Source organism: Meleagris gallopavo, chromosome 30 (genome assembly GCF_905368555.1).
Source record: "Meleagris gallopavo chromosome 30, MGAL_WU_HG_1.1, whole genome shotgun sequence".
Classification (NCBI taxonomy): domain Eukaryota; kingdom Metazoa; phylum Chordata; class Aves; order Galliformes; family Phasianidae; genus Meleagris; species Meleagris gallopavo.
Window position 1 is genome coordinate 3,765,987 of NC_139433.1, and position 24,956 is coordinate 3,790,942.

Genomic DNA, 24,956 nt, shown 5'->3' on the forward strand with positions numbered 1-24,956 from the left:
GATTGAAGAGCTGACTGGGAGGAGGCAGTGAGAGGATGCCCTGACTGACCAGCGTCTCCCCAGTCTGGGTGGAGTGGCCACCAGATCCACCTTTCTCCAGGGCACATGGAGCAGCTCGGCGTGCTGGCAGCATTGCCACTGCATGGAACTTCTTGTGGGACCTCAATGGTGTGGAGATGCGGAAGGGGAGGGAGCTCTGAGCTGCTGTCCTGCCACAGCCTCAAAGGGTTAACAGGCCCCGAGGAGCCTGGGGGGACCGTTCACACCCTCTGCCCAATCCTGGGAATCCCTGTGTGCTAATTGAGCACTAACGAGATCAAAGGCTCCCATCAGGCAATCATCACCCCCTGGCCCTGTCTTCAGTGCAGCTGGCAGTGGGTCCTGTGCACAGTGCTGCTCTTTGTCTGCGGGTAGGAAAGCGGAGCGATGTGGCCTCTCCTTGTGCGTGCCAGCTTTGGAGCTGGCCTTGCCTGGGCTCTCCTTACTGTGAGTCTGGGGATGGATTTAAGTTTACAGGAAAGTTTGCTGTTAAAATCCCTGGGTCTGAGCGTGAAGCCAAGCCCCAAAATCCCCATTCCGGTGCCACCCGTTCTCTGGCGGATCTTCCAGAAGAGAAAGAGCCCTCCTGCAACAAACAGAGACCCGGTGGATGGTTGTAGGGTGGAGGAGTTTAACGTCCCTGGGAACATCATCCGTGTCTTCGCTGACCAAGGTACAGAAATGCTGCTGTTTGAGTCCTGCTTTTTTGAAAGCCTCTCTGTGGTCTGGGCTGGGAATGGCTGGGGGAGGACAGGGCAGCAGCCAGAAGTGGTTTCTGAGACCAGTCCTGGCTGTGTTTGGTCTGATCTATGAGCATGTTGTAGGTAATGATGTTAGAGTTTAGGCTCCCAGCTTTGGGTAGAGGCAGATGCTCAGCAATCCTGCTGGGTCTGTCCCCCTTCTCCTTTTGGTCCTCCTGCCTCGGGCTGCTCATACAGCACAGCTGGCCCCTGAGGATGGGGCTTCTCTGAGCCGTTCTGTTACGTGGGAGCTGCTTTGTCAATGCTGTTCACATCTCAAGGCACGATTAGGTTCTGTTGAGCTCAGATTTCCAGTGGAAATCTAGGGCTGGCTTTCACAGGCAGCTTGTCAGTTCAGTCAGTTTGCTGCTATTTGCTCTCCTGTCCCTCTGTTCCCTAACAACGCTGCTGGGGGAGAAGCTGACAGTTTTCTGCAGGCTGTGCTGTGGGGCTGATGGCCCCATTCCACGCCACTGCCATCTTGATCCAGCAGCTGTGGATGTGTTGAGCTGCCTCTCTCTGCTCTGCCCGTCTTCCTCTACGTGAAGGAACAGGAGCTTGATCGACTACTGGGAGGCTGATCCTGCTCGACATAAGGGGGTTCAGACACCGCCACCTCTATTTCTTCTTCTCCATCAGGCCACTTCATTCACAGCGCACAGCCCCATCCGCTGCTGTGTCTGCAGAAGCGTCTGTACTTTAACCTCTCTGTGCTGGAGGAGGGTGAGCGCCTGACGATGGCTCAGCTGGAGGTCAAGTTCAGCCACAACTCGTACCACAGCCCCGGCCGGGGGCAGGGCTTTGAGCTGAGGCTGTACCGCAGCTGCCAGGTGCCACTGAGGGGGATGCCGTCCCCGGAGCGAGGCCGCAAGCTGCTGGTGGAGCAGTCCTTCATCCGCCTGCACAAGTCTCTGCTCTTCAACGTGAGCGATGTGGCAAAGGACTGGACAACTCACAGCAGGAACCTGGGCCTGATCCTGGAGATCGGGGTGAGCGGAGACGGAGCCTCAGCCCCGCTGAGCACAGGGCCACAGAGGCTCTGTGCCGGCATCGACTCGTTCCTGGATACCTCTCTCCTGGTGGTGACCCTCAGCCGGCAGCAGTGCGGGGCATCCAGGAGGAGGAGGAGCGCTTACAACGTCCCCGTCACACCGAGCAACCTCTGCAAGCCCCGGCGCCTTTACATCAGCTTCAGTGACGTCGGCTGGGAGAACTGGATCATCGCCCCGCAGGGCTACATGGCCAACTACTGCCTGGGCGAGTGCCCCTTCCCCCTGACAGCCGAGCTCAACAGCACCAACCACGCCATCCTGCAGACCATGGTGCACTCACTGGACCCGGAGGGGACACCCCAGCCCTGCTGCGTCCCCGTCAGGCTGTCCCCCATCTCCATCCTCTACTATGACAACAGTGACAACGTGGTGCTGAGGCACTACGAGGACATGGTGGTGGATGAGTGTGGCTGCAGATAGAGGAGTGGATGTGGGTATGCGCCGTGGGGGACACGGAATGATTGATGGAATAAATCCGAGTGTGATAAATGCCCTCTGTGCTGGTGCTTAGGGAGTTTCCCATTGGGACAGGAACTGTCAGAGCTCCCCTCTGTGCTGCTGCCTTCATGTGCAGCCAGGGAGGAGGTCTGCAGGACGGGATGGTGACAGAGCTGATTTAGTGGTAGTGCTGTGCTGGGTGCTCTGAGGTGCTCTGTCGGAGCCTGCGGGTGGTTACGGGGTTATGATCAGGTCTGACCTGGGTGCTGCTCAGCCATCCAGTGTGGGTGGCAGAGACACCAGGCTGGGAATCCCGGCCCCCTCCTGTGCCTGGCAGAGCAGCTGCTGCTGCTGGGCTTTGTTGTTTTCAGCTTTTTGCAGCTTATGCAAAACGAAATGACAAATCTGGTGAAGTGATGCTGGCAGGTTCAGCTGGAGCAGCTCTGGTCCAACTGCAGGAAGAGGTATGGTGTCGTGACACGAGCTGGGTTGCGACTGAATCCCTTCCCTGGGGCAGTGGAGGCTGTGGGACAGCGGTGCTTCTGCTTCACACCAGAGCTGTATGTTGTTCTTGGAGCTGAGTTATCTCTAGCATTGCTTTTTGTTCAGCCCCAAGTTACCTGTTGTAGGTGGTTTGTCTGCATCAGCCTCTGTGGAGCAGCACTGCAGGGGAGGGGCTGGGGATCTGTGGCTGAGGAAGGACAGCAGGGGCACGCAGTGCTCTGGGTGCAGCAGTCAGTGGCATTTTGATCCCTCCCTGAGCTCCCTGTGCTGCAGCACAGTGCTAATTTACCTCGCTGAGTGAAGCAACAAGTGCAGCTGGAGCCACATGGCATCGTGCATCAGGCAGCAGCAGCTTTGCACAGCAGTATTACAACCCTCGTAATTCAGGCACCACCCACATTAGTTAATATGCTTTTTGGGGTTATTTTTGATTTGTTTGGCTTATTGTTTATTTTTTTGAGGACTTGTGGACAGAGCTGCAGCTCTTGGCTGTGGTCCTCAGTCCATTGCAGCAGTGTTTAATGCCATGAACAGAAGCCCCCAGAGCAGTGCTGTGTGCTGCCCTTCCAGCAGAGGCTTTCCTGGCACCGCTGCAGCTTTGCTGTTTTTTGGGGGCGGTGGGAACAGACAAGGAATCTGAGTTAACTTGAATTTTTTTTTTTTTGAAATATGAGCCTGACAGCATAGCCTGGACTATTACTATTTTTACTTTTTTTTTTGTACCTGTGTTGTATTGTCTCCAAGATCTGATGAAGTATTGCCAAGTGCAGCTGGGCCTTCTTCCTCCAAGGAAGCACTAAGGGTTTAAACCACTGCCAGAGCTGCAGAGGAACTTCTTCCTGCAGCACTGTCCTGCTGCCATGCCTGAACCACGCAGCAGAATGCCGACCCAGGCTGAGTAGTCTGAGAACAGCCCTTAGTTTGGTAGCACTCACCTTCAGCTTCCCCACATCCAGCAGTAACCCCCTAACATAGCGCAGAGAAAGCGGCGTCCACCACTGAAGGTTTTAAGAGCTTTGAGTGGGACGTAACCCAGCAGGAGCTGTTTCTTTCCAAATTAAAATAGGAGGGATTTACAAACCACTCCTTTGCTTTTGGTACTTGGCTGGAGCGGATGAGGGGTGCAGAGCTGTTATTGGAGCCAGGCTGAGCACAGCTGAGCCCCCACCCAGGATCTGCATTTGCTTCCCCACCTCTGCTCTGCCCCCCCCCCCCAACTTTTGTACCAGTCTGTGTTTAAAGGAAGTAATAAACTTGAAGTTTCTACAATCATACTAAGTTTTAATGAATGCTGCATGGTTTCATCATTGAAAGGTAAGGGGCCACCGTGAATGCAAGAGCTGTTTATTAATATTTTATTGATGACAAACAGATTTAAAACAAACTGAGACAAAATCAAAAGAGTAACACCGTGCTAGCACTGATGTCTGGATTTATAAAACTCAGAGTAACTGCTACAAAGGAAAAAAAAAAAAAAACAGCACGAAGCAGAGGCAGGCATTCTCATCAGTGAAATAAAGGGGGGAGGGGAGAGGAGGGGGTTACATTACTCAATGGATTGCATTGCACAGAGGGTTACAGCTTAAACCTATCTGAAAAGTCTATGCAGCTACGCAGCCTACAGAAGGAAAAAAAAAAAAATTAAAAAAGCCCTTCGGCAATGTTAATAAATAAAACAGTCCATCTCACAAGGAAGGAAGGTGGCCTGTGTCTCCATTCTTTCACATTTTAGAAGTCTAAACGCTGGAGGCTTTTTATGAGAAAAGAATGGTTTTCATTTCTGGAAAATTTGAGTTTATTTTGCAGTTCTTGAACCACGTTCACTGCAGGACTGAACACAAATGCTGAACACCTGTTCCATTCTATGTGCACACTACTCACGTTTGTGGGTATGCTACACCAGGTCTGTGCTGGGGAAGAGACACTCCTGAAAACTACAGCAAATACAGGTGATGAAAGCGGGTCAACACTCTACAGAAAGGACAGTGATGAAAGGGCTTTCCCCCCAGATACAAAAAGTGGGTTTTACATCGCTTAAGTACATTCATATGAGAGGTATTTCGAGTTCCCCCCCAAAAAAAGACTAGAAACACTTGGAGCCCTTTGATAGAACGCTAACTTAATTCAAACCTTACAAACACCGAGGTTAGAATCGCTCTGCTCATCTCTGCCTGGTGGGAGGCTGAGGTTCGCAGTTTGGGATCCGATACAAATGGGTCTGTAGGAATTGTGATTCTCTGCGCCGTTTCTAAAAAGGTTTAGACACAAATAAAATGCTCCCAGTGTTCCCATATGACTTATTTAAGATATGGGTACAACTTAGAAATTGGATGGCTTCTCTTATGTGCTGTTCTCAGTTCTGACTTCCAGCTATTTCTTCAGCCAGCACCGATGGCACAGCTGGGTGCACTACCTGAAAAAGCAGCTCCGGGTTTGTTCTGCAACACCTGAACCTCTCGGCTATCTGCGTTAATCACCGAAGAAGCCACACAAAAGCCTACCCCATTATCTCTAATTATACCCATCTATCAGAGGCCACCTTCCAACAACTGCCTGCTTTGTCCATTTCTCCAACCTGCTTCGGTAACATTGTAGTCTTTACTTCAAAACCAATATAATCCCCAGTTTCCACTACTTCTTCCCCCCAGCTGAGGGAGCAGTAAAGCAGGCCTGTTAGCATCCTTTCCTCCAGGGCCGAAGGGCACAGGAACCCATCCCCTTTCAAGCGCAAAGTTCATCTTACAGAAAGGCTTGTTTTTCACAGAGTAGAGTCCAGACAGTAGCCAATTAAAGCATACAGAAAACACTTCGAAACCCTCCTCCTGCTCGAGCGCGCAGGCTCCTTCCACTCTAACTGCTATCCGATGTAGGAAGAAGAGGCTGATTGCTGCAACTTTAAATCACACTGAAAGTTCTCAAGGTTGGTGCTCTAATTTAGTTTTGTTTTACACTTTTTGTAAGCTTCTCAGAACAAGGATCTCCCAGGTCCACCACTAAGAATTCAGAGACAAACTTCTAAAAATTCAGTGCTCCTTTGAAAGAATCTCTTTAAAACCACCTCGTCACGAAAGACCCATTCAGAATGTGGGCGGCACGATGACACTAGGATTTCAGAGCCAGCGCTGGACAACAAAACCTCCATCTCAGAGTTGAGCATCAGCTACGTTCCACTGGATTTCTGCTTGGCCTGCTGTCAACTTAGGAACTCTCTCTCAGATACTCTGCTTCTAAAATGTAAACAGTTACTGCTAAAATATAGTACCCCTTGGAAATGAGAACAACTCTGAGATGAGGGTTTTCCTCTCCCCATCTGCTCTGAAAAGTAATGCCCTGCTCGCAAAGAGAAGTATGGAATGAAGTGAAACCTGCTTAAGGCCCTTCTCTCGAGCTTCTTGGACTGGGGGAGCAGGGACTCGGCTGACCACTCATTGCAGGGTGAGTTGCCTTCCCTGTGAGGCGCCAGCCAGTCCGTCGTTGCTCTCTCTCCTCTCCGGTCAGTCTCCTTGTCTCAGTGAGCTAGCAGTGGGCTCTCTCGCGCGCTCTCCTTTCTCTCTCTCTTCTCTCCTCTCCGTTGGTTGGTTTCTTTCTCCTGTTGCTCTCACACAGTGGTGCTTCAGTTTTAGCAGTGGAAAACAGGTATCCATTTTATTTTATTTTTTTTATTACCCAGAATAAAATGCTGATGAACTAAGCTCCACGCAAGCTTAGCTCTTCTTCCTCAACCTGAAAGCAAAACAAGAGTTGTATTACAGCTGTCACGAGAGAAACAGCTCTCAAGAGCTGCAGCAGGGAGGAGAAGCAGAGGGTGAGCTCAGTGCTTACACTCTAGTACTGTGACAGTCCCGTCACTCCGCCATGTTGATACGCGCGTTCCCCCTGGTAGGTGGAGTCCTGTGACAGCGCCACGTCAATCTGAGACTTAAACTCATCACCGAGGTAACTGTCCTGGAAACGAGAGCGTGTGTTAAGCAGCATCAAGCTCCAGTGGTACCTTACAGAGCAGCCAATGTTAAAGAAAAATGACTTTTTGTTTTTAAGGTTTACCCCCATTTTGCTGCAGAATTGCTACAAAGCTTTCAGCAGTACAAGGCAGCTAAAAGGGCAGCGGCTGAACGTTAAGGCTCAAGGTGAAGTTGGGATATGCAGCTCTAAATTCTTTTGCTCAAGTATACTTCTGAAGCCCACCAAGTAGAGGGTAAGAAATGCTGCGGCCAAATTGACTGAAGATGTTTTAGTTTCTACTTTCCTCAATTCTAAGAAACAGAGATGCACACACACGAACAGAAGACTGACATAAAACCCAGGAAAGAAGGGCAGACCATGCATCACTCTGCTTACCTGTGATAATTCTGGTTGGGAGAGTCCAGGCTGACTCATCTGAGATGGCTGACTCATGGAGATATACCCCTGAGTCAGTGGACCCTGGGAGAAAGGCTGGGACACCACGTCTTGGCTCGCCTGGCTATTGGGAAGGTTTGACTGACTCGTTCCAGGAATCCCAAAACGATTTTTCTGGCGCCCACCACGACCGGTCTTCCCTTTGGGTGCCCCACGTCCTGGAAAAGCATTTATCCAAACCAACAGTGAGAAGCTTTACAAGTGTGTGAGAATCAGATGCTTCTACAAAGACTTGATGACTCACTTCAGGCAACACTTCACATTGTACTCAATGCAGTAGGTGCAAAGAAATACAACAAGCTTACTCTCATCAGCACTGAAAGCATTATCCCACATCAGACCCACACTGTGGCTTTGGCACTGTCCCCTCCTGGCCCCATACCTGCAGCCGGGCCGTTGGCCTGCCCGAAATACCCTGGTGGTGGCATTGGGGGCATCACGAGGTTGAAGGGGATGGGAATGTTCATAGCAGTGACGTGGCTGGGGCCTGCACTGATCATCCCGATCTGGTCGTGGGTTTGGAAGTACATGTTGGATGGGCGCCCTGGGGAGGGGGAAGTCACAGTTATTTCAAGCATCCTGAATATTCTGAAATTCATATTCCTGCTTTTAATGGTAACAGGAGGACTTTAAGAAGGAAAAATAATATAAACTGAAAAAAACAAGTCCATCACTGTCAAGAACTTCTGGGATTCCTAGTCCCCCATTGATCCCACACTCCCGAGTCTCAAAGAGACATAATGTGGTCACCCCATCCAATCACTCTTCTGTAGCGCCGTTCACAATTCCTACAACACTGACACAACCCACCCACCCACCCCCCTCACTCTTTATCTGCTCTTCAGACCATGGAGTTAGATCACAGAGGTTACTGCAACGTCAGGGACAGCAAAATCCCTCCTTAAATATTCAGACATAATGAGCATTTTCAGTTTTTAACCCCTACATTTTTCTGTAGCGTCTCTTCAAGCATTTAAACATTTGCAGTCTGTAAGACATCCAACCTCAGAGACTAACTGAAGAAAACTGGTGAACGGTGTTAATGCTGACAGCTTCTTTACCTTGACTGCTCCGGTCATAGACTGATCCTGGAATAATAGCTTCACGTGCATCATACATGGCAGTGGTCATGAAGCGGGCGCCCTGAAAGCATTGGAGGAGTTGGACAAAGCTTTAGCATCGAGCTGTGCACTGCAACCCAACTGTAAGGTGGGTAAAAACTCAGCAAGACCTCACAGATACTGTTTCTAATATAAGAAAAACATCCAGCCATCATCTCAACCACACGTTGACAATTCTCAACAGAACTGTACGTAAAAACCTTACAGAACACTTGTAATTACTTTGTGTAAGTTCATTATACACGATGTTTCATGCATCGCAGAAGTCACCCCATGTAAAATTTTGCAGTGAATAAAGATAAACTGCTTCACTTAGAAACTGCAGTTTACTTTGCCACAGCCCATTTACTAGGCAACAAAAGTGGAAAGACACAGGCGTGTGAGGGCATGTGGGTGTCTGTTTATTCCATCCATTTATGGCTATCAATGCCCAGTTACTTCATGCCACAGACATCTGAGAAACAGGAAAGGCCAACTTACTGGGTTGATGGTATTGACAAGTTTTCGGGGCTTGCTGAATTGCATGAGGCTCTCCCGGAGGTTATTCAGTGGTCCCTCCACCAGAACCTTCTGCTCCTTGTAGTAATTCAGCAGGTGATTCCAAAGTGGTTGTTTAGACAGAGCTTTCGGGTTCCCAACAATAATTACCCCATACCTATGGAAGAACAAACAGCAAAACTAAGATCAGCTTACAAAACAGGACAAGTTACACAGTACTGCTGGAACAGCAGCAAATGAAAGAACTCCAAAGAAGCCTGTGACAGTAGGTATAGGAGACCCTGTCCCAACTGTCCCTGTATACAGGGAAGGATTTCTGTACTTGGAAGCTTGTGATTCCTGAGAAACTGGCTGCAGCAATCTCCTTCCCTGTACAGGCTTGTCAAACATGTCACTATGCTCACCAGCCACATTACGTTGTTTTAGAACTTAGCAGATACCAAGGGAAGCCAACCAGCACATCACTGACTTCTCAGCAGCTTCCCTTCTTAACAACCAAAGGCATTCTAAGAAAAGAAAAACTGTAACAACAGCTGCTGAGACAGAAAGGAGTGAGTGAAGGGAAGACTTCTGTCCTGCAGACAAAGGGAAGAGCATGCTGGATTCTACAGCCTCCCAGTACAGAGCACTAACGCTGACTGATTTAAGATTGCTCTTGCAAAGCTGAATCATTTCCATATTCCCTTCAAGGCTCCCTTAAGCCAGGCAGAGGAACAGGCTTACCACCCACAGAACGCAGCCCTTAGTAGCTTGCCTCTAAAACAGAAGATCTGTCCAATTTTACCTTACCTTGCTCTTGTAAGAGCCACATTAAGACGCCTGGGGTCATTCAGAAATCCTATCCCTTGGTGTTCGTTGGCCCTCACACAAGACAGGATAATAAAGTCCTTCTCTCGTCCTTGGAAGGCATCCACGCTTGCAATTTCTACTTCCTAACACAGAGGAAAACACGTAAATCATGGAAGCACATGATGGTTGTACTACCAACAGGTATTACAAAACATACTGGCTGCACACTAACAGTTCCATCATTTGGGAAAAGTGTTATTTTTGTCATGCCAGATGATCTGGTAATTCCACTGCCCACTAAAGAGCTTCCCTAAGGGAGAACGGAGAGCTTCATTTTAAGACAAATAACTTTTATGTTCATGTGCTTTATGGTTCTTTCACTTCCCCCCCCTACAACTGGCACCTGCTACAGAAAGCAGCCCTTCTCCAGGTACTCTGCCAGGACGAATTTGGCTATCCCAAACCTCATAGCAATACAGCTGCAGATCAGCACTGCTGCTCCCAGCTACTGAGAAGCCTGAATCAGAGGGACAGATCATTCCTGGCAGGAGCAAAAGTATTTCCACCAATTTTTGCTTCAATGAAAACACTGCCCAAGCTTTCAATTATTGCAAAAGAGACTGTATTAAACATCTAACCAGCTTGTTTGTAGCAACATGTTTCAGTGTTTGATGGAGGAGGTCCACTCATCAGAGGACACACTCCTAAGCAAACAAATGATCGAGCATTAGGATTTATGGTGTTCAACTTCCTGTGTGTCTCCCAGCTTGAGATATTTTTCCACAGCTGAAGCACTGCTGACCTTTCCCTTTTGTGCCTCAATGAGCCCCCAGAGGATGGACTCACTGAAGCTCTCCTTTCAACAGAAACTCACTGGGCTTTCTCTATTATTTGGCAAACTGTTCTCCTTAAACTTACTGGCACTTGCTAACTCCTGCATTACCTTCCCTTGAACTATTTTACCTAAGGTCAATTAAAATGCTCAGAGGTTACTAAAGAATAAGCAAATTTGGTCTGAGAAGCCAGACCAAAAATGAAAACATTTGAGTTTCACAATGTCTGCCTTTCTTATCTCCTCAGCTTCTTTCTATCTTCAAATGTTCTCTCGTTTGTGCAATGACTCCATACCTGGTAAAGTTTTGTATGCAAGGAACCACTGAACTGCATGTACTGCACCAGATAGGATCGTTGGCCTTCATAAGGAGTAATAATGCCAATCTGATCAGGTTTGGCACCAGCTTTCAAAAGCTTTGTAGTTATCTTCTCCACGTTGGCAGCTTCCGTTCTAGGAAAGAAAAAAAAAAATAAAGTCATTTAATTAGGTAAATTAGCCCTAGGTCTAAACATTTTCAGTGAATGGGGCTAGAAAACCTGAACATGTGTGCTGTGCCTTCTTTCACAAAGGCTACTTCAGAAAGAGATCATTTTTACACCACAGCACCCTGCCACTCAAATTAGTTCAGCTTAAGCTCTGCAAGAACATTCACTGCTATCACCTCTTGGCTACAAACAGACGCTCTCAGCTAAAAGTTAACACCTCAAAAAGAGGTCACAACAACACAAATTTATCCTGAAATCTACATCTGCCTTTTCAGTACTGCACCACTAGACTTCCTGGAGAAGCAGAATTCAGGATGGCCATCACTCTTCTGAAATGCACTTCTCAGAGTTAAATGTATGCTTGTACTTGGAGTGAGACCATGAGAAGTGTTCCAGCCTGCTGTACAAACAGATCCTTCAGTTCTTTTATCTTAAAGTTTTAAATATAGAACGTTTTTTAATGCCAACTGCCCCGTCAGCCAACAATTGTGCCATTTGTTTGTGCACAGTCTGCCTTGCTGCATTCAGCACTCCTGCACACGCAGTTCAAGAAGCAGATTAAAAATATCACAGCAGATATGTTTTGCAAGTTGGTCTGGTTCTTCCTTCCAGGCACACAAACAAATGCATGTAAAGCAAAGGAGCAAAGTGTTAGAAGCTCGCTCACTGGAAAAGTTTGGATGTGCAGAACAAAGAGATAGGAAAAAAAACGAATTTCCCAGCTCTCCACTGCTCTCTTGTGCTACCTTCTCCTTTTTCAACATCTACCCATTAGGACTTTGTTTCAGGAGCCACCGGAATTCAAGCTTTGAAATGGGACTCAACCAGCACTTCCTGGGTGCAAAATGCAGTCAGTTTGCTTCTGTTTTGAATTCACCCCTTTTATATAAGGCACTTAGTTGTCCTACACTCCTTATACTATCAGTATTTCTATGTAAATCTCAGTACTGATTTTTACCTGTTCAAGTAAGAGGTGCCTGAGCTGGCAATTTCTTCCTGTCCTTGTGTAACATAGAAAAACATTGGCTTATCTGGCTGCGGCCACTGGAAATCAAACCCTTTCTTCACACGGTCAGCTGAAGAGCACAAAAGTAATAAAGTTAATACTGCTTTACTAAAAAACCACTTTCACAGCAATGCCTCAAAGAGTCAAAGCCATCAGCGTGGTGGCAGTTCCCTTCCTAATTGAATTAAAAAAAAAACTCATCTGAATTAAAGAATTTTTCCTTCAATCCTTAATGAACTGGAAAGAAAGGAATTTGCAGGAAATGCCACTCTTACTCACCTGCAGTGACACCATTCTGGAGCGAACCCTCATAGAAGATGTTGGATGGGAAAGCACTCAGGGCAGGGTGCATGCGGTACTGCACCTGCAGGCGGATGGGGCGAATCCCCAGCACCACCAGCCTCTCAAACAGGGACTGAGACAGGCCTGCCTTGGCAGCTTTCTTACACATCACAACAGGACCAAGCTGGCAGTGGTCACCTACAAGAATAAGCTGAGGAAAAGAAAAATTCACCGCTGATGACAGTGCAGATACCCAAGTCTGAATTTTCTGCCTGAACTACTACTTCACCTATTTATAAATCATACTTTAGAGGAAATCCAGTGGCTCCTACCTGCTTTGCTCCCAGCACAACTGGCACCATGCACTCTGGCTCAGTGGCCTGGGTGCTTTCATCAATCAGGATGGAACGGAACTGCATTTTTGCAAGCCTTGGATCGCCAGCTCCCACGCAGGTGCAGCAGATCACATCTGCATTCTGAGACAGAAACACAACCAAAATCAATCAAGTAGCATAGATAGCACTTTCATACAGAAGGTCACTGAATACCATTCCAGGAATCTCGCCCAAAGTTAAACTGTATTCTGATATCTGCCAACAAATTGCAATTAAGTGGGAGAAGGCAGTAACAGAACTACTGTATCTGATGGAACTTTACCATGAGCAATTCACGCTCTGCTGTTCGCTTCAGCGCACGGTAGCGTTTCTCATCAGCAGATGACAGTTCTCCAGTTTCATCTTTAAGTTGTTGCAGCTTCTGAAGCTCTGGCATGCTGCAAAAATGGAATTTTGCATTATAATCTAATTAACAACAACTCCAGCTCACGGTGAAGCTCTTTACATATTGCCACAGAAACAAGAAAACTATTTGCGAAACTAAAAATGACTTTTGTACAGAGCAAAATATATTCCCATCATTGTCAGAGTTGTTAAAACAACTGCGTCCATCACAACACCTGAGGTTTGGGTTTTTTGGGGTGTCTTCCCCTCTCCCACTCCTTACCTATCCATGTTTCTGATCTGGTTATGCAGTGCCAAGAAAGATACAGGTGAGTCAATTGCCTCACGGCTTTTAGCACACAGCCGAACCACTTTCAGACCAGTCTGATGGATCTTCTCTGTCAACTGATCTACAGCAATGTTACTTGGAGCACACACTAACACAGGCCTTGGGGGGAAAAAAAAAGCAAAAAAGTCTCAGTGAACCATAAACTTCTTCCTGCAACAGTGTATTAATATACATGCTCCCTAAAAATAAGCTACTGATGAGTATCTTCTGATTTAAGCTCAGATTTTCACAGAATAATACATTTCTAGAAAATCTTTCCAGTTCAAGGATACAGACTGGATACAGACTGCTGAAGTGTTTAAGTGTGAGCTGATTCTCTGGACCAATAATGAGATAACCTCATGCATAAAGATTCAGAGAAGTTCTTACCCATTGCCCTGTCTAGCCAGGTGATAGACAATGGTAGCTGATGTCACTGTTTTTCCAGTACCAGGGGGACCCTGGATAAGGCTCAGAGGACGCTGCAGGACTGTCTTCACAGCATAAACCTATGGAATTATTTTAATGCTATTCAGTATTCCTTGCACAGGAAATTACAAAGTCGTTCAAACCTTCAATCATAAATCCTTCATCATATTCTTTGCACGTAGAAAAAAGGAACACGAGGTTACCTGAGAATGGTTGAGATCAGGAAGTCCTTGTGCTGTAAAACGCTTTGGCAACTGGCATTTAATAATTACATCTTCCACCTCATGGCCTAACAGTTTGTGATAGATGTATCCTGACACCGAAGTCTCATCCACAGCAAATGTTTTTAAAGCACTCTGCATTCTGAAATGAACAAAGGACAAAAAATAGAACAAAATCAGGATTACCTCAGACGAAATTATGCACAAGAGTAGAGCAGAAGTTAATCAGCCACCAGACAAATTAAAACATAACTTTTGGATAAAAGACAATGCAAAGCATCTAATAACAGAACTAGGAGACCAAACATTAGACTTCCAGAACACGGATTTTTCTTTCCCCAGTGTGCATTCTACAAACTATAACCACAAACCTGCAGTGGAACTGGACTCTGACAGTTTGCAGTGGAAGTTTTAGGTGCAGGATCTGAATAAAAGCTGTACTTAGTACCTCTACTTCAGGACAACAAACAAGCTCCTATCTCACAACATGCACTACAGACACATCTCAAGCCCACAGCTGATCCAGTTGCTTTGAAACTTCAGTCTGTCAAAGTGATTCAAAGTTGAGGAGATCAAATAAGAACACAAAGCACTTCATGACTACATTAACAAACAGAACCTCAAAACTTTTTCTTCTTAAATCCCAAATGCTACTGAGCTTAAGGTTAATTTTTCCCCTTGGATTCACAGGCTACATGAATGTATTTAAAAAGTCCCTGGTGCTTCTAAAGTGAGAAACACTGACAGCTTGGAATTCATCTGAACATTACCACCTCTAACAACAATTAGAGCTGCTGCTCTGTGAAGCAGGTGTCACGTTCATGAACTTGATGCATTCAGTACACTCCCTCTGATTGCCAGTGTAATGAAACAACACATCATCCCTTGTTCAAAAATCCCACTGAAGTTAGAAGAAAAAATATACACCTACTGAACTCATTATCTGCTGAGTTTAAGTGCTTTCTCAATACCTGTCAAACGAAGTAGACTTCCACACAAAATCCACTTGGAAGTTATGAGTAACCTCCACGGGGGCTCCAACGCTGCTCCTCAGCTCGATGGCAATCTCATCACCATAATCTGTAGAACCTCGTTAAGTAGTAATCTACAGCAAACATTTGAATTTTATTTTCCCCGATTTTGATTTATTAAGTAGACGCCCACTAATTACAATGGTTTCAAAATTAGTTATGTACACAATTTAGGAGTTCCTAAAGATAATTTAACCTTTCATTAAGGCTCATTAAGTAAAGGATACTATCAGGAACTTTGATAACATGGCCAATTCCTTTCCACAAAGGGGCCAGGTCTCCTTTATACCTCAAGCAGATCTCATCTCCTTGCATAAGACGCATATCTACAAAGGAAAGAGAAAATAATCTCAGAACATTTACAGCAAAACCGCCCCACAGTGCAGAAAAACCTACAGGACAATCTTATATCCCAGGCCAGATCATTACAGTTCTTTAAATGCTGATATTATTCACCAGGTACAAAAAGCAGACAAAACATGCAGCTGAGCTGTCATTACCTGAATCAGTCTTTGGCAGAGTGAAATAAGCAATTCTTTTCTTATTCAAGCCCAGGTCCCATCTGACTGTGATGTTATCTTGGGTCTAACAATAAAGAAAGAGCATATATTATGTTCTTAAAAAGCTGTTTACCAACTACCACAGTCCTCACGGTCCTAAACTTCAAAAGAGTGGAGAAATACAAAACTTGCTGTTCCACTGTCACCAAACAAACATCTGTGTTTATTATTATGGACTGTATTCACCTGCCCACCTGTAGGAGTTAATTCTGTTTCAAAGACAATGCATTTAGTTAATGAGAAATATGTTGTCATCACCACCTGTGTTTGTTTTGTAAAAAAACTCTTAAGTATCCCCAACATATTCCAAGCTTGATGGAAAGTGACTGATGCAAAAGTAAGTGAATGTTATGAGGAAAAGAACATGACAGAAGGTGGTCAAGAAGCAGTTCTGACAAAGAATACAATTCCAGGAGAGACAAACTTTGAATTCAGAAGAGATGGAAACATCACTTAAGGTCTTCCAAGTTTTCCCTGTGATCACATATCAATACTACTGTTAATTACTGTCATGTCTTTATTACAGTAATATTACATTTATTTCATTTTACTTTTTCCTTCTATTCTATTAAATGAGAGAACTGGTCAGAATTCCCCCCCCAAACAGGCATTTTTCAAGCAGATTACCTGAGACTCCTTAAGCTTCTTGTCATAGTCTGCCTCAAGCTTGACCAGAGGACCAAATATATTTTGGTATTGATAAGCATCCTCATATCTAAGCAGGACATGCTGTGGCTCTTCATCAACACCAGGCTTTTCTAAGTCCTCAAGGGTTGCAGATGGATTTTCCTAGAATTTCACACACAAGAGTGTTGTTTCGAAGTTTTAAGCACAAACAAGTGACAATAAACTGCTAAAACCATGCTAAGATATTATGTCATGCTCACCTACATGCAGCCAAGTTTGTTCTGCATTACCAGACATACAGAAAAAGCTCTCAGAAAGCAGTGACTGACTACAGACTGACTGACAGAACCTAAAGATGAAGCTTTCCTACTTTAACAGGTGATTTCTCTAGTCAATTCCCAGTTGTGTTGCTTGTCAAAAGGGAAAGGTTTGAACCTCACGCATATTAGGTTATGTTTCCTGCCTTACACAGTTGCTAAAACAGCCTTGTCCCTCCTTTTTAAGGCACAAAACCAGCACTAAGTAAAACACAATTGGTAATTTGAAAAGTGGGAAATACCTTCCAAAGTTCTTCCAGTTTGTTAATCTGCTGAGCTGTAATCTGACGTGCTCTCAGCTGCTCCTGCTCAGATGGAATCTTTACCAGCCACGAAAGGAAGCAGCGATCTTGGATAAGAGGCTGCCACTGTGAACTGTCCCAATTAATATCCTTTAAACTGCTCTGACTTGCACATGGCTGCCTGCACAACCAAAATATTGAGAAAAATTATTAAACAACTGTAAGGGAAGTTACCAAAGTATAAGAACATGTTTAACACATTCTTCAAACACGCCAAGCATCTTGGTTAAAAGAAGAAAGCCAACACCAGTAGCCTGCTGAGCCAACTCATCAGTTCCTGCACTTGGAATTTCAACACTGCAGAGGCAAGGTATCCCAATCAGAATTTCTCCTGTATTTCTAGAACTGAAAAAAACCCTCAGCATCTAAAATACTAAATATGACACGGGGATAAAAAGGAGAGTATAAACCATTCAGGTACCTAGTGAAAGCCAAGGGTTGCCATTTAGAAATCCAGTTGTGCAATACTTAACACAAACACTGTAATAAATTCTCTCACCTGCACAGCAAAACAACCACAGAGTCTGCCTTAGCTGGAATAAAGCCAAGGAGAAACACATTACGACATCCACAGTTGTAACATTCCAGGACAGTCTCTCCTAGAGGTCCATCTTTATGGAGAGTCACCTCTTTGCACTTTGCTCTCACCAGATGGTTAACAATGTGGCTGAAAGCAGAGAGGATGCATATTTATAAGTAGTCAATATGAAAACCAGATTTAGCCCTAACTTTATGTAACACAGCAACTCAGTCATTATTAAGAGATAAACAAAAACCTATTCATACTCTGGCAGACGTTAATAATTCCCTGCTCTTTTCATCCAGGCCAAGATGACTCCTAACAGTCTGTGTTTTTCCAGTGCATGAATACTTCAAAGTGAATGTGAAAGAAGGGGCAACGTATAAGAAATTTATTGCTGTTTGGAAGCAGCTTCCTGAAGCTCCATGGATCACAGCATCTGTTACACTGTTCTGCAAGAGCACAGGGGGAAGAAGCAGTGAGCTCATGCCCAAAAGTAATTCAAGTTTTGCTGAGATGGAGCTGTAAAAGCTCGTAACAGGAAAATCTAGAGGTTGGAGGCTCACATTCAAGTCATGAGAATTCAACATCGTGGAAAATATAAGTCACACCCATTATGCCATTTCAAAACAAACACTAAAGCAAGTTTGCCCATCTCATTTCCATCATTTAATCATTTACCTGCCAGATGTATTTCCACGCCCATTACAGAACCACTTTTTGCTGGTGTTGCAGTAAACCACACAGGCAGGGTCATGGATACCACAGTAACTGGAATTAAAATGAGATGAGGAAGTGATTGGGAAATTATTTACATGAAAATGCAAATACAAGATTTGAATTATCTAGAAGTGTACAAAATAAGGGGAAGTAAAAAATCAGGAATCACGAGAGTGGCTGGAAGTATCAAACACACGAGTTAAACTTCTGGTTTGAGGCAAGCTTTTTAACTATTTCCACCATTACCATTTCTAGGATGGTTCAACTCTGTAGCCCTTAGAAGAGAGGCCCAAGACCTCAGCAAAGCAGCACTGTCAGAGCACACAGCTCAGCAGAGGGCACTCCCTGCCTACCAGCAGGCAGCTGCCTACAGGGAAGCTGCTCTCAAAATTCCAGCCATCCTCTAAGCAGGTCTCACTCAATGCCCCCCACCTTCTGGAAACGATCAGCCTGATGCAAAGATCAGTCTCACCTGCAAGCATGCACAGGAAGATCCTTTGTATAGTAAGTATCTTCTTCATCTTCTTCAAAATTCAACTCTGCCAGAAGCTGGCTGGTTTTAGCGACGTTATCATCCACTGCTCCGTTCTGCAGAATGCCATCAGGTCCATTAACCTGCAGTACAAGGTCAGTGCTTAGGTCATACTATCAAAACATGTTCAGAACAAAGCAAGAATGGTAATTCCTACTTCATTATGTAAAAACTTGTCTTTAATTCAGGAAAATCTCAGAAGAACAGAAAACCGATGAGTTTGAAATACATACCACATCTACCAAAAATAATCATATATACATTGTATATAATTGATACTTGCTTCATTAGCTCCCACTTTACAGGAATATTGAAGTGTCAATTCACAAAACTAAACTACTTTTCTTTGGATTATCTTTTTGTCTATCCACCAAGCCAATCCTCCTCCCCAGAGACTCCAGAAGCACAACTTCACAACACAAAGACAACAGGAAGCAGGGGACCAAGACCTATCCCAGTGCATACCTAAGTAAAAGCCAAAGTAGAGCCAGAAATAACAGAAGCTGGTTCTCAGCAGACTGCCCAGCTCTCCAAGCAGCATCACTTGTTCTAGATGTACCGCCTGTATTACATGCGGCCAAACACATACCTGTGTAATGCACCAGGTGTGACAATCACTACTGTATTACTCAAACATTATTTTAGCCACCATACAATTTCCTTCAAAACAAAGAGGCTTCATTAAGTTACTCAGGAAACACATAAACTCCGTTCAAACTGACACAGCCCAAGTTCTCAGAGCAATGCCCTTCAGAGGCTGCCTGGCTAACGCAGCACACACACAGCAGGTGTTCCCTCGTTGCACTGACACTACCTACAGAACCACAAAGCTCTGCGTCAGCACGTTTGACACATCAAGTCCCAGTCCTGTTAAAAATAACTCCATTTTGGCAATACTTAGCACAGTGCTTTTACCACCAGGAAGGAGCACCAACAGGTGTGAATGTCACAAATCAGACTTCAGCATGACGAAAGCAGCCATTGTCCCTTGGGACTCCTTGGCTTCCAGGTCCATTCTGCCACAGCAACCACATCTCTGCAGACCGACAGTCACAGGGGGAGCTGCAGTAGCTCAACATTTAATAGCATCTTCATAGCTGTTCTAACGCAAACATCAACTTTAAATACAGTGATATTAAAGAAAATATGAACATAGCTTATTAATCGAACTTAGAACAGGCGGAGACTAATGGAACAAGTTAACCCAAATTTCTTAGAAGCACGAAGAGAGGACACTCCCAGGGCAGGTGCTGTCAGCCTGCTCTGAAGCAGCCTCACATGCCATTACTGCCATTAGCTGGCAAGCACCATTTTTTTTGGAAGCTCACATATAACTTGGGGCTGCCGAGCAAGCAGCGAGTGCAATTGCAGAGCCCTTTTTTTTTTCTAAATGCAGGAGCACAAGGAATGGCAGCACACACAGATCTCTCATCCTCCACCAGCAGAGCATTCAGGCCTGCAGTGATGTCAGCACGATGGCACCCATCTGTCAGCAGCAGGACCCGGCAGTGCCTCAGCAGGCACACAGGAAGGAAGTGGCCCAACTATTGTTCTAAACTCGCTGCCATGTCAGCCCGTGTGCGTGTTGTTAAAATCTGGCAGCACCAGCTGTTGTGTAAGATTTGGGGAGGGGGGGATTCTCTGTTTTAAATGTGTCGACTGAAACTTCTGGCACAGCAAGTTTAGCAGCCACGCCAAGCAACCTGCACGGATCTGAGAGCTGCTGGTCCCTCCCCGGCTCCTCGCTGGTCTCCACGGTCCTGCTCAGCAGACAGCAGCAGTGCTTGGTGGAGCTGAGCTGCACTACAGCACAGCAGCTGACCCAATTAACACAGCAGCAAGCAGTGACCGTGCGGAGCCCCAGCCGGGTGACAGCAGCTTCCTCGCCGTGCTTCTGGCTGATGTGCCCACCCACACAGCAACTCATCAACAGGCAACAGCCATCAGCACAGCTGCACTTTAAAGCTGTGTATGTCAGGCTGCAGCAAGAGAAACAATGACAGCTAGGCAAGGATTCTGCTGGGATCTTGCTACAAGACAGCACTCAGCTGTGGCACTGCACCCCAGCACTGTGCAGCACACACTGCCCCAGCGCAGGGAAGTTTTTCCTCATGCTTTAGAAAAACACACACTTCTGGATTTGCATAGCTAACCATTTGTTGTTTGTAGAGACTCTGCTAAAGCCGTGTAACATTCACGGCGCCTTATGATCCGTTGTGCTTATTTGATCTCTCTTTCAGAACAAGGGAAGGTGCATCGCTGAGAGCATTCAGCCTCACAGCAGCACAGAGCTGTTTCACAACGGGGATCCGAGCAGTGTTTGCTAACACCGAGGCTGGGGACTGCAGGAAACCCCAACCCCAGCAGCAGGGCTCGCCATGCCCACACTCAGGGCACCACCAAGTGGGCTCCCAGCACCAAGCATGGGAGAAACTGCTGCCTCCTCCCACCAGAACCGAGTCCTGGCCCGAGGGAGCGAGGAAACGCTGTGGATATGATCAGAATTTATCTTAATACAAATCAAATATGCTAATTAGTTTGTCTAATCATCAGAAAACTGCATTTCCATTGTTTACAGAAAACAGGAGGCATTGCTCCTGCACTGCTTAACCTCTGCCTGCCTTTTGTCACTCAGACATAATCCGTGGTAACAGCATCCTCTTAAACTATTAGTTAAGTATATGCTGAGAAACAAAGCTTTCAGAGCAAGGCTCAAAGAACACTTTCTGAAGAAACGAGGGGCTCTGCACTGCCCACCCCACCTTATTTCAACCCACAGGGCACTAAAAAGGTATCAGAAAACAGAACAGGAATAAAAAATAATATCCCTTCCATGTTTATCAGGATGAAATAATACTTATTCAAACTTTATTCACAATCACAGTAAAAATTTAAACTAGGCAAAAACTGTGTAACCTGCGAGACTTAAATTTAGATACACTCCTGCCAAAGGGCATTAACAAGCTCACATTATCTATCCAAGGTAGCAAAGCCTCCCTGAGAATCTTTCAAATGGTCCATTTCTGATCTCAGTGTGATGAGAGCACTGAAAGCAGAGGTACAAACAGAGCACAGGCACTGACTGGGTTTCGCTGAGCTCCGACATCACCGTGCTCCCAAATCCTCACTGGAACAACAGCCTCCCGTATCCCAAATTTACACAGCATGGGGACAACTGCAAAACCCTGCACTGAAATAAAAGCACTCGGCCATGACAAACATCCTCTGCTTCCTGCCTGCCAGGACGGATGCTTACAGACACACTCATACCTGGATGCGCTCTCCAGATTTTCCTTTTTCCCTTCTTACTTCAAAGGCTTTTCAAACATGTTTGGACAAAAAGAAAAAGCAAAGCAAATCCTCTTCCCTTGCCTTTTACACTCTCAGACTCATTCTGGGGCGGTTTTTCTTCCTCTTCTATCCAAACTCTTTACTGAGAGTTCTGGAATGATCAGATCTTTAAAAACTACGATTTTACCCCAAATGCCTTTTTAATCAATTAACACACGCGCTAACTACAAACAGACTACTTAACAACTGCAATTCAAACCGGAAAAAGGCTTGTTTTGCCCAACAGAACTCAAGAGCTACAAGTAAACACACAATAAAGCAAACAGCCCACGGGAGCTCAGCTCTAAATCCACATTCTGAACACTGACTGGAGTGAGTCCCAGCACAGCCCTGTGCCTGGGCCCTGCTCTGAGGCAGCACAATTCCACCTGCACTGCACACCTGAGGCTGCCATTCACTCACTGCTCTAAGTTTGCTCATTTCTGTGTCATTTACAGACCCCAGCAGATCAGTCTTGGAAAATAAAGTTAAAAAACCGAATCCCCTCTGACTGCTTTTGGTCAGGATGAAGAGCTTTTACCTCCAGCATTTCAACTCCTCCAAACACACATCCTGGAATGCAGACAGTCTACAAACGTTTAATGGTTAACACCGGGACTATTTAACAATTTATAACAATATAATGGAGCTTAACAATACAGTCCAAGATATACAAGTGCGGCCCAACTTTTTTAAAAGCTCAAAACAGCCTCCCAGGTGCGGCTTTCGGGCTTCTTTTCTCCTGCTATGGACAGTCAAGAAGCAGCACACGGAGAAGCAGCGTTTCCTTTTATAACACTTCTTAGTTTCTGGCTGCACAGCCCCAGTTCCCTCTTTTCTTTCACTTCTGTGAACTGTTAAAGCAGAAACGCGACCCTCATCGGGCGGTGTTAGGAATTCTCCCATTTCTCAGCCTCGAGGACCTCTGCACACCAACCGCGGGCGCTGTAGGCTGTCACTGCCCTACAGCCCCAAACAAAGCCCTGCCCGGCAACTCCGCAAAGAGAAAAAGGCCCTCTCAGAAAGGAGCTGCTTTCCGTCAGAAAGAAATTCAGCTCCGTTTTCAGAGCGCTCAACTCCTCGCAACCGAAGAGAACACGGAGGCACGTTGGTTTCAAACAAGAAAACAAACCGAAATCCTCCCACGCCGGCAGCGCTCCTCGCTCCGTATCGCGACTATCGGGACGGCACGGCGATATCGCGACTATCGCGACTGCCCCCGCTCCCGCAGGCCCCGCCGCCCGCCCAGCGCTTCCCCTCTCGCCCCGCTCCCGCCCGCCCCTTCCGCGCTCCCCCCGGTGGCGGCGCCGCCTCGCCCCGCCCCGCCCCCCCCGCACCCCACGGCGCCCCCGGCGCGGCCTCACCTGGGCCTCGATGGGGCCTGCAGGGCCCTGCCCCGCTCCCGGAGCGCCTTGGGCCTGGCCGGGCCCCGCCTGCCCGGCTCCGGGCGGGGTTTGGGTCTGGCTGGGAAGGGTGAAGTCGGTGAACTCGAACTCGGAGCCCTGCGTGTCGGCGCCGAGCAGCTCGGCCTCCTCCGTGTCCAGGAAGGTGAGGGTCTGCGAGCTGGGGCCGTACGCTTCCACGCTCATGGCGGCGGCGGTGGAGAAGAGAAGCGGCGCTTCCGCGCGCCCCCCCCCCGCCTCAGCCGGGCCGCGCCTCACGGAGCCCGGGCGCCGCGCTACGCCAGCGGCGGGATCCGCCGCGCGCACCAGGCCGCGCCCCCGAGAACCGGCCGCCAACGAGACCCCCGCTGCCCCGCTCGGGCGGCCCCGAACGCGGCCGGACCGACGGCGGAAGGAGCCGGAGTCGGAGGACGGAACCGAGAGCCCCGAGGTGCCGCGAGAGGAACCGTCCGGCCGCCGCGCGCCAGGCCAGCAGCGGTGACGCGGAGCGCACGGCGGACGCCAGCACGGCCCGTGCGCGTGGGCGGGTGACGCAGCACGCACACCTGGGAGGGCACGGCGGGAGGGGGCGGGGCTGCGCGCGGAAGGCGCGAAGGAGCGCGCGGCGCGAAGCGCCTGAAGAGCGGAGGGGAGGGTGAACGGGGGACGCGCTGGGGGCGCTGTCCGTTCGCGCCTAAAGGAGGGGTTAAGTGCCTCCCCCCCCCCCAACAGGGCTCTCTCGCGAGGGGGGCGGAGCCTGATCGCTGACTGACTGCTGCGGCAGCCAATGAGTCCTCGAGCTAAGGAGGAAGGGCGGGCTGTGGCGGCAGAAGGGCCTGTGGCGGCGCGCGGCGGAGGGCTGGGGGTGTTTGTGAGAGGAGCGGGGCCGCCTGGAGCTGATCGTGCCGTTGCTGTCTGCCCGCCTCACACCCTCTGTGGAAGCGCGGTGTCTGTGGTGATGGAGGCATAGCTGGGCCTGCAGCGTTCTGAGGCGGGTGATAAGAAGGCTCTGGTGTCACAGCTGCAGTACCCATCGTAGCTGTACTGCCCTGCGTGACTGGTAATGGAGGGCTGAACTGGTACAAGGGGGGCTGGGCGGCCTGTGGAGATTCTGTTGTGTGGGGGTGGGCATTCAGTCTGTGAATAAAGCTGGTTTGGGGTTTGGCAGCCCTCGTCTCAGTGTGCTTCAATTAGCACCAAACTCATCACTTTTGAGGTAACTTCCAGGTGTGGTGAGAAGCACTGACAGGAAAAGCTGGTGCTGGTTCTGTTTTCCCCACTGAAGCCTTCAGCCATGCACGTGAATATTGGCTTTTTAAGTAACTTTAATTTTGTTCTCGCTTTTGGTGTAGGGTAAAGCTTGGAACGGAAAGAATGCCAAATTTGCAGCTTTTAAGCTGAAAAGGTTTAAATGAAGATTGGAAAGGATCTCAATGCACTGAGAACAAGAGGAGGAAATGAAGATGGAGAGAGAATACAGGAGTCACTGCATCTACACATAGTTTGTGTTTGTGTTGAGCTTTAAGCTATAAAGGGGCAGACTTACCAGTAGGTTATCATAGATGTAGCTTAATTCATTAAAGTAGGCTAATTAAGCAAGAAAAAAAAAAAAAATAGAATGGAAATTTGGTTGTGAGGTTATGACTGTCGTGTTAGCTAGTTTAATGTGGTGACATCAAGGTAAGTCAGTGTACACCCATATGTAATTTCATACATTACGCTGAGGCTTTTGATTTCTGAAGTTGAATCAC

The 24,956-nt window shown here is 47.2% G+C and overlaps 2 protein-coding genes across 3 annotated transcripts; one reads left to right on the forward strand and one right to left on the reverse strand.

Annotated features, from left to right (window-relative positions):
- Positions 1 to 426: 426 nt before the first annotated feature.
- Positions 427 to 4,456, forward strand: GDF1 (growth differentiation factor 1). Its single transcript, XM_003213292.5, has 2 exons — positions 427 to 712; positions 1,419 to 4,456. The coding sequence occupies exons 1-2, from the start codon at positions 427 to 429 to the stop codon at positions 2,249 to 2,251; spliced, it is 1,119 nt and encodes a 372-aa protein (XP_003213340.3). The 3' UTR covers positions 2,252 to 4,456.
- Positions 4,102 to 23,788, reverse strand: UPF1 (UPF1 RNA helicase and ATPase). 2 transcript variants are annotated; one of them, XM_085211493.1, is made up of 24 exons: positions 23,188 to 23,788; positions 18,434 to 18,576; positions 17,923 to 18,012; positions 17,221 to 17,388; positions 16,662 to 16,842; positions 16,103 to 16,264; positions 15,416 to 15,500; positions 15,143 to 15,241; positions 14,856 to 14,964; positions 13,867 to 14,026; positions 13,625 to 13,743; positions 13,190 to 13,354; positions 12,845 to 12,959; positions 12,520 to 12,663; positions 12,185 to 12,398; positions 11,858 to 11,975; positions 10,708 to 10,864; positions 9,580 to 9,722; positions 8,773 to 8,947; positions 8,233 to 8,314; positions 7,554 to 7,715; positions 7,112 to 7,329; positions 6,596 to 6,718; positions 4,102 to 6,496 (listed from the first exon to the last, which is right to left on the reverse strand). In XM_085211493.1, exons 1-23 carry the CDS (start codon positions 23,410 to 23,412, stop codon positions 6,599 to 6,601), a joined length of 3,354 nt encoding a protein of 1,117 aa, XP_085067619.1. In that variant the 5' UTR covers positions 23,413 to 23,788; the 3' UTR covers positions 4,102 to 6,496; positions 6,596 to 6,598. The 2 variants fall into 2 exon arrangements, with proteins under 2 accessions (XP_085067619.1, XP_085067618.1); XM_085211492.1 differs by having other exon boundaries at positions 14,856 to 14,973.
- Positions 23,789 to 24,956: the final 1,168 nt, after the last annotated feature.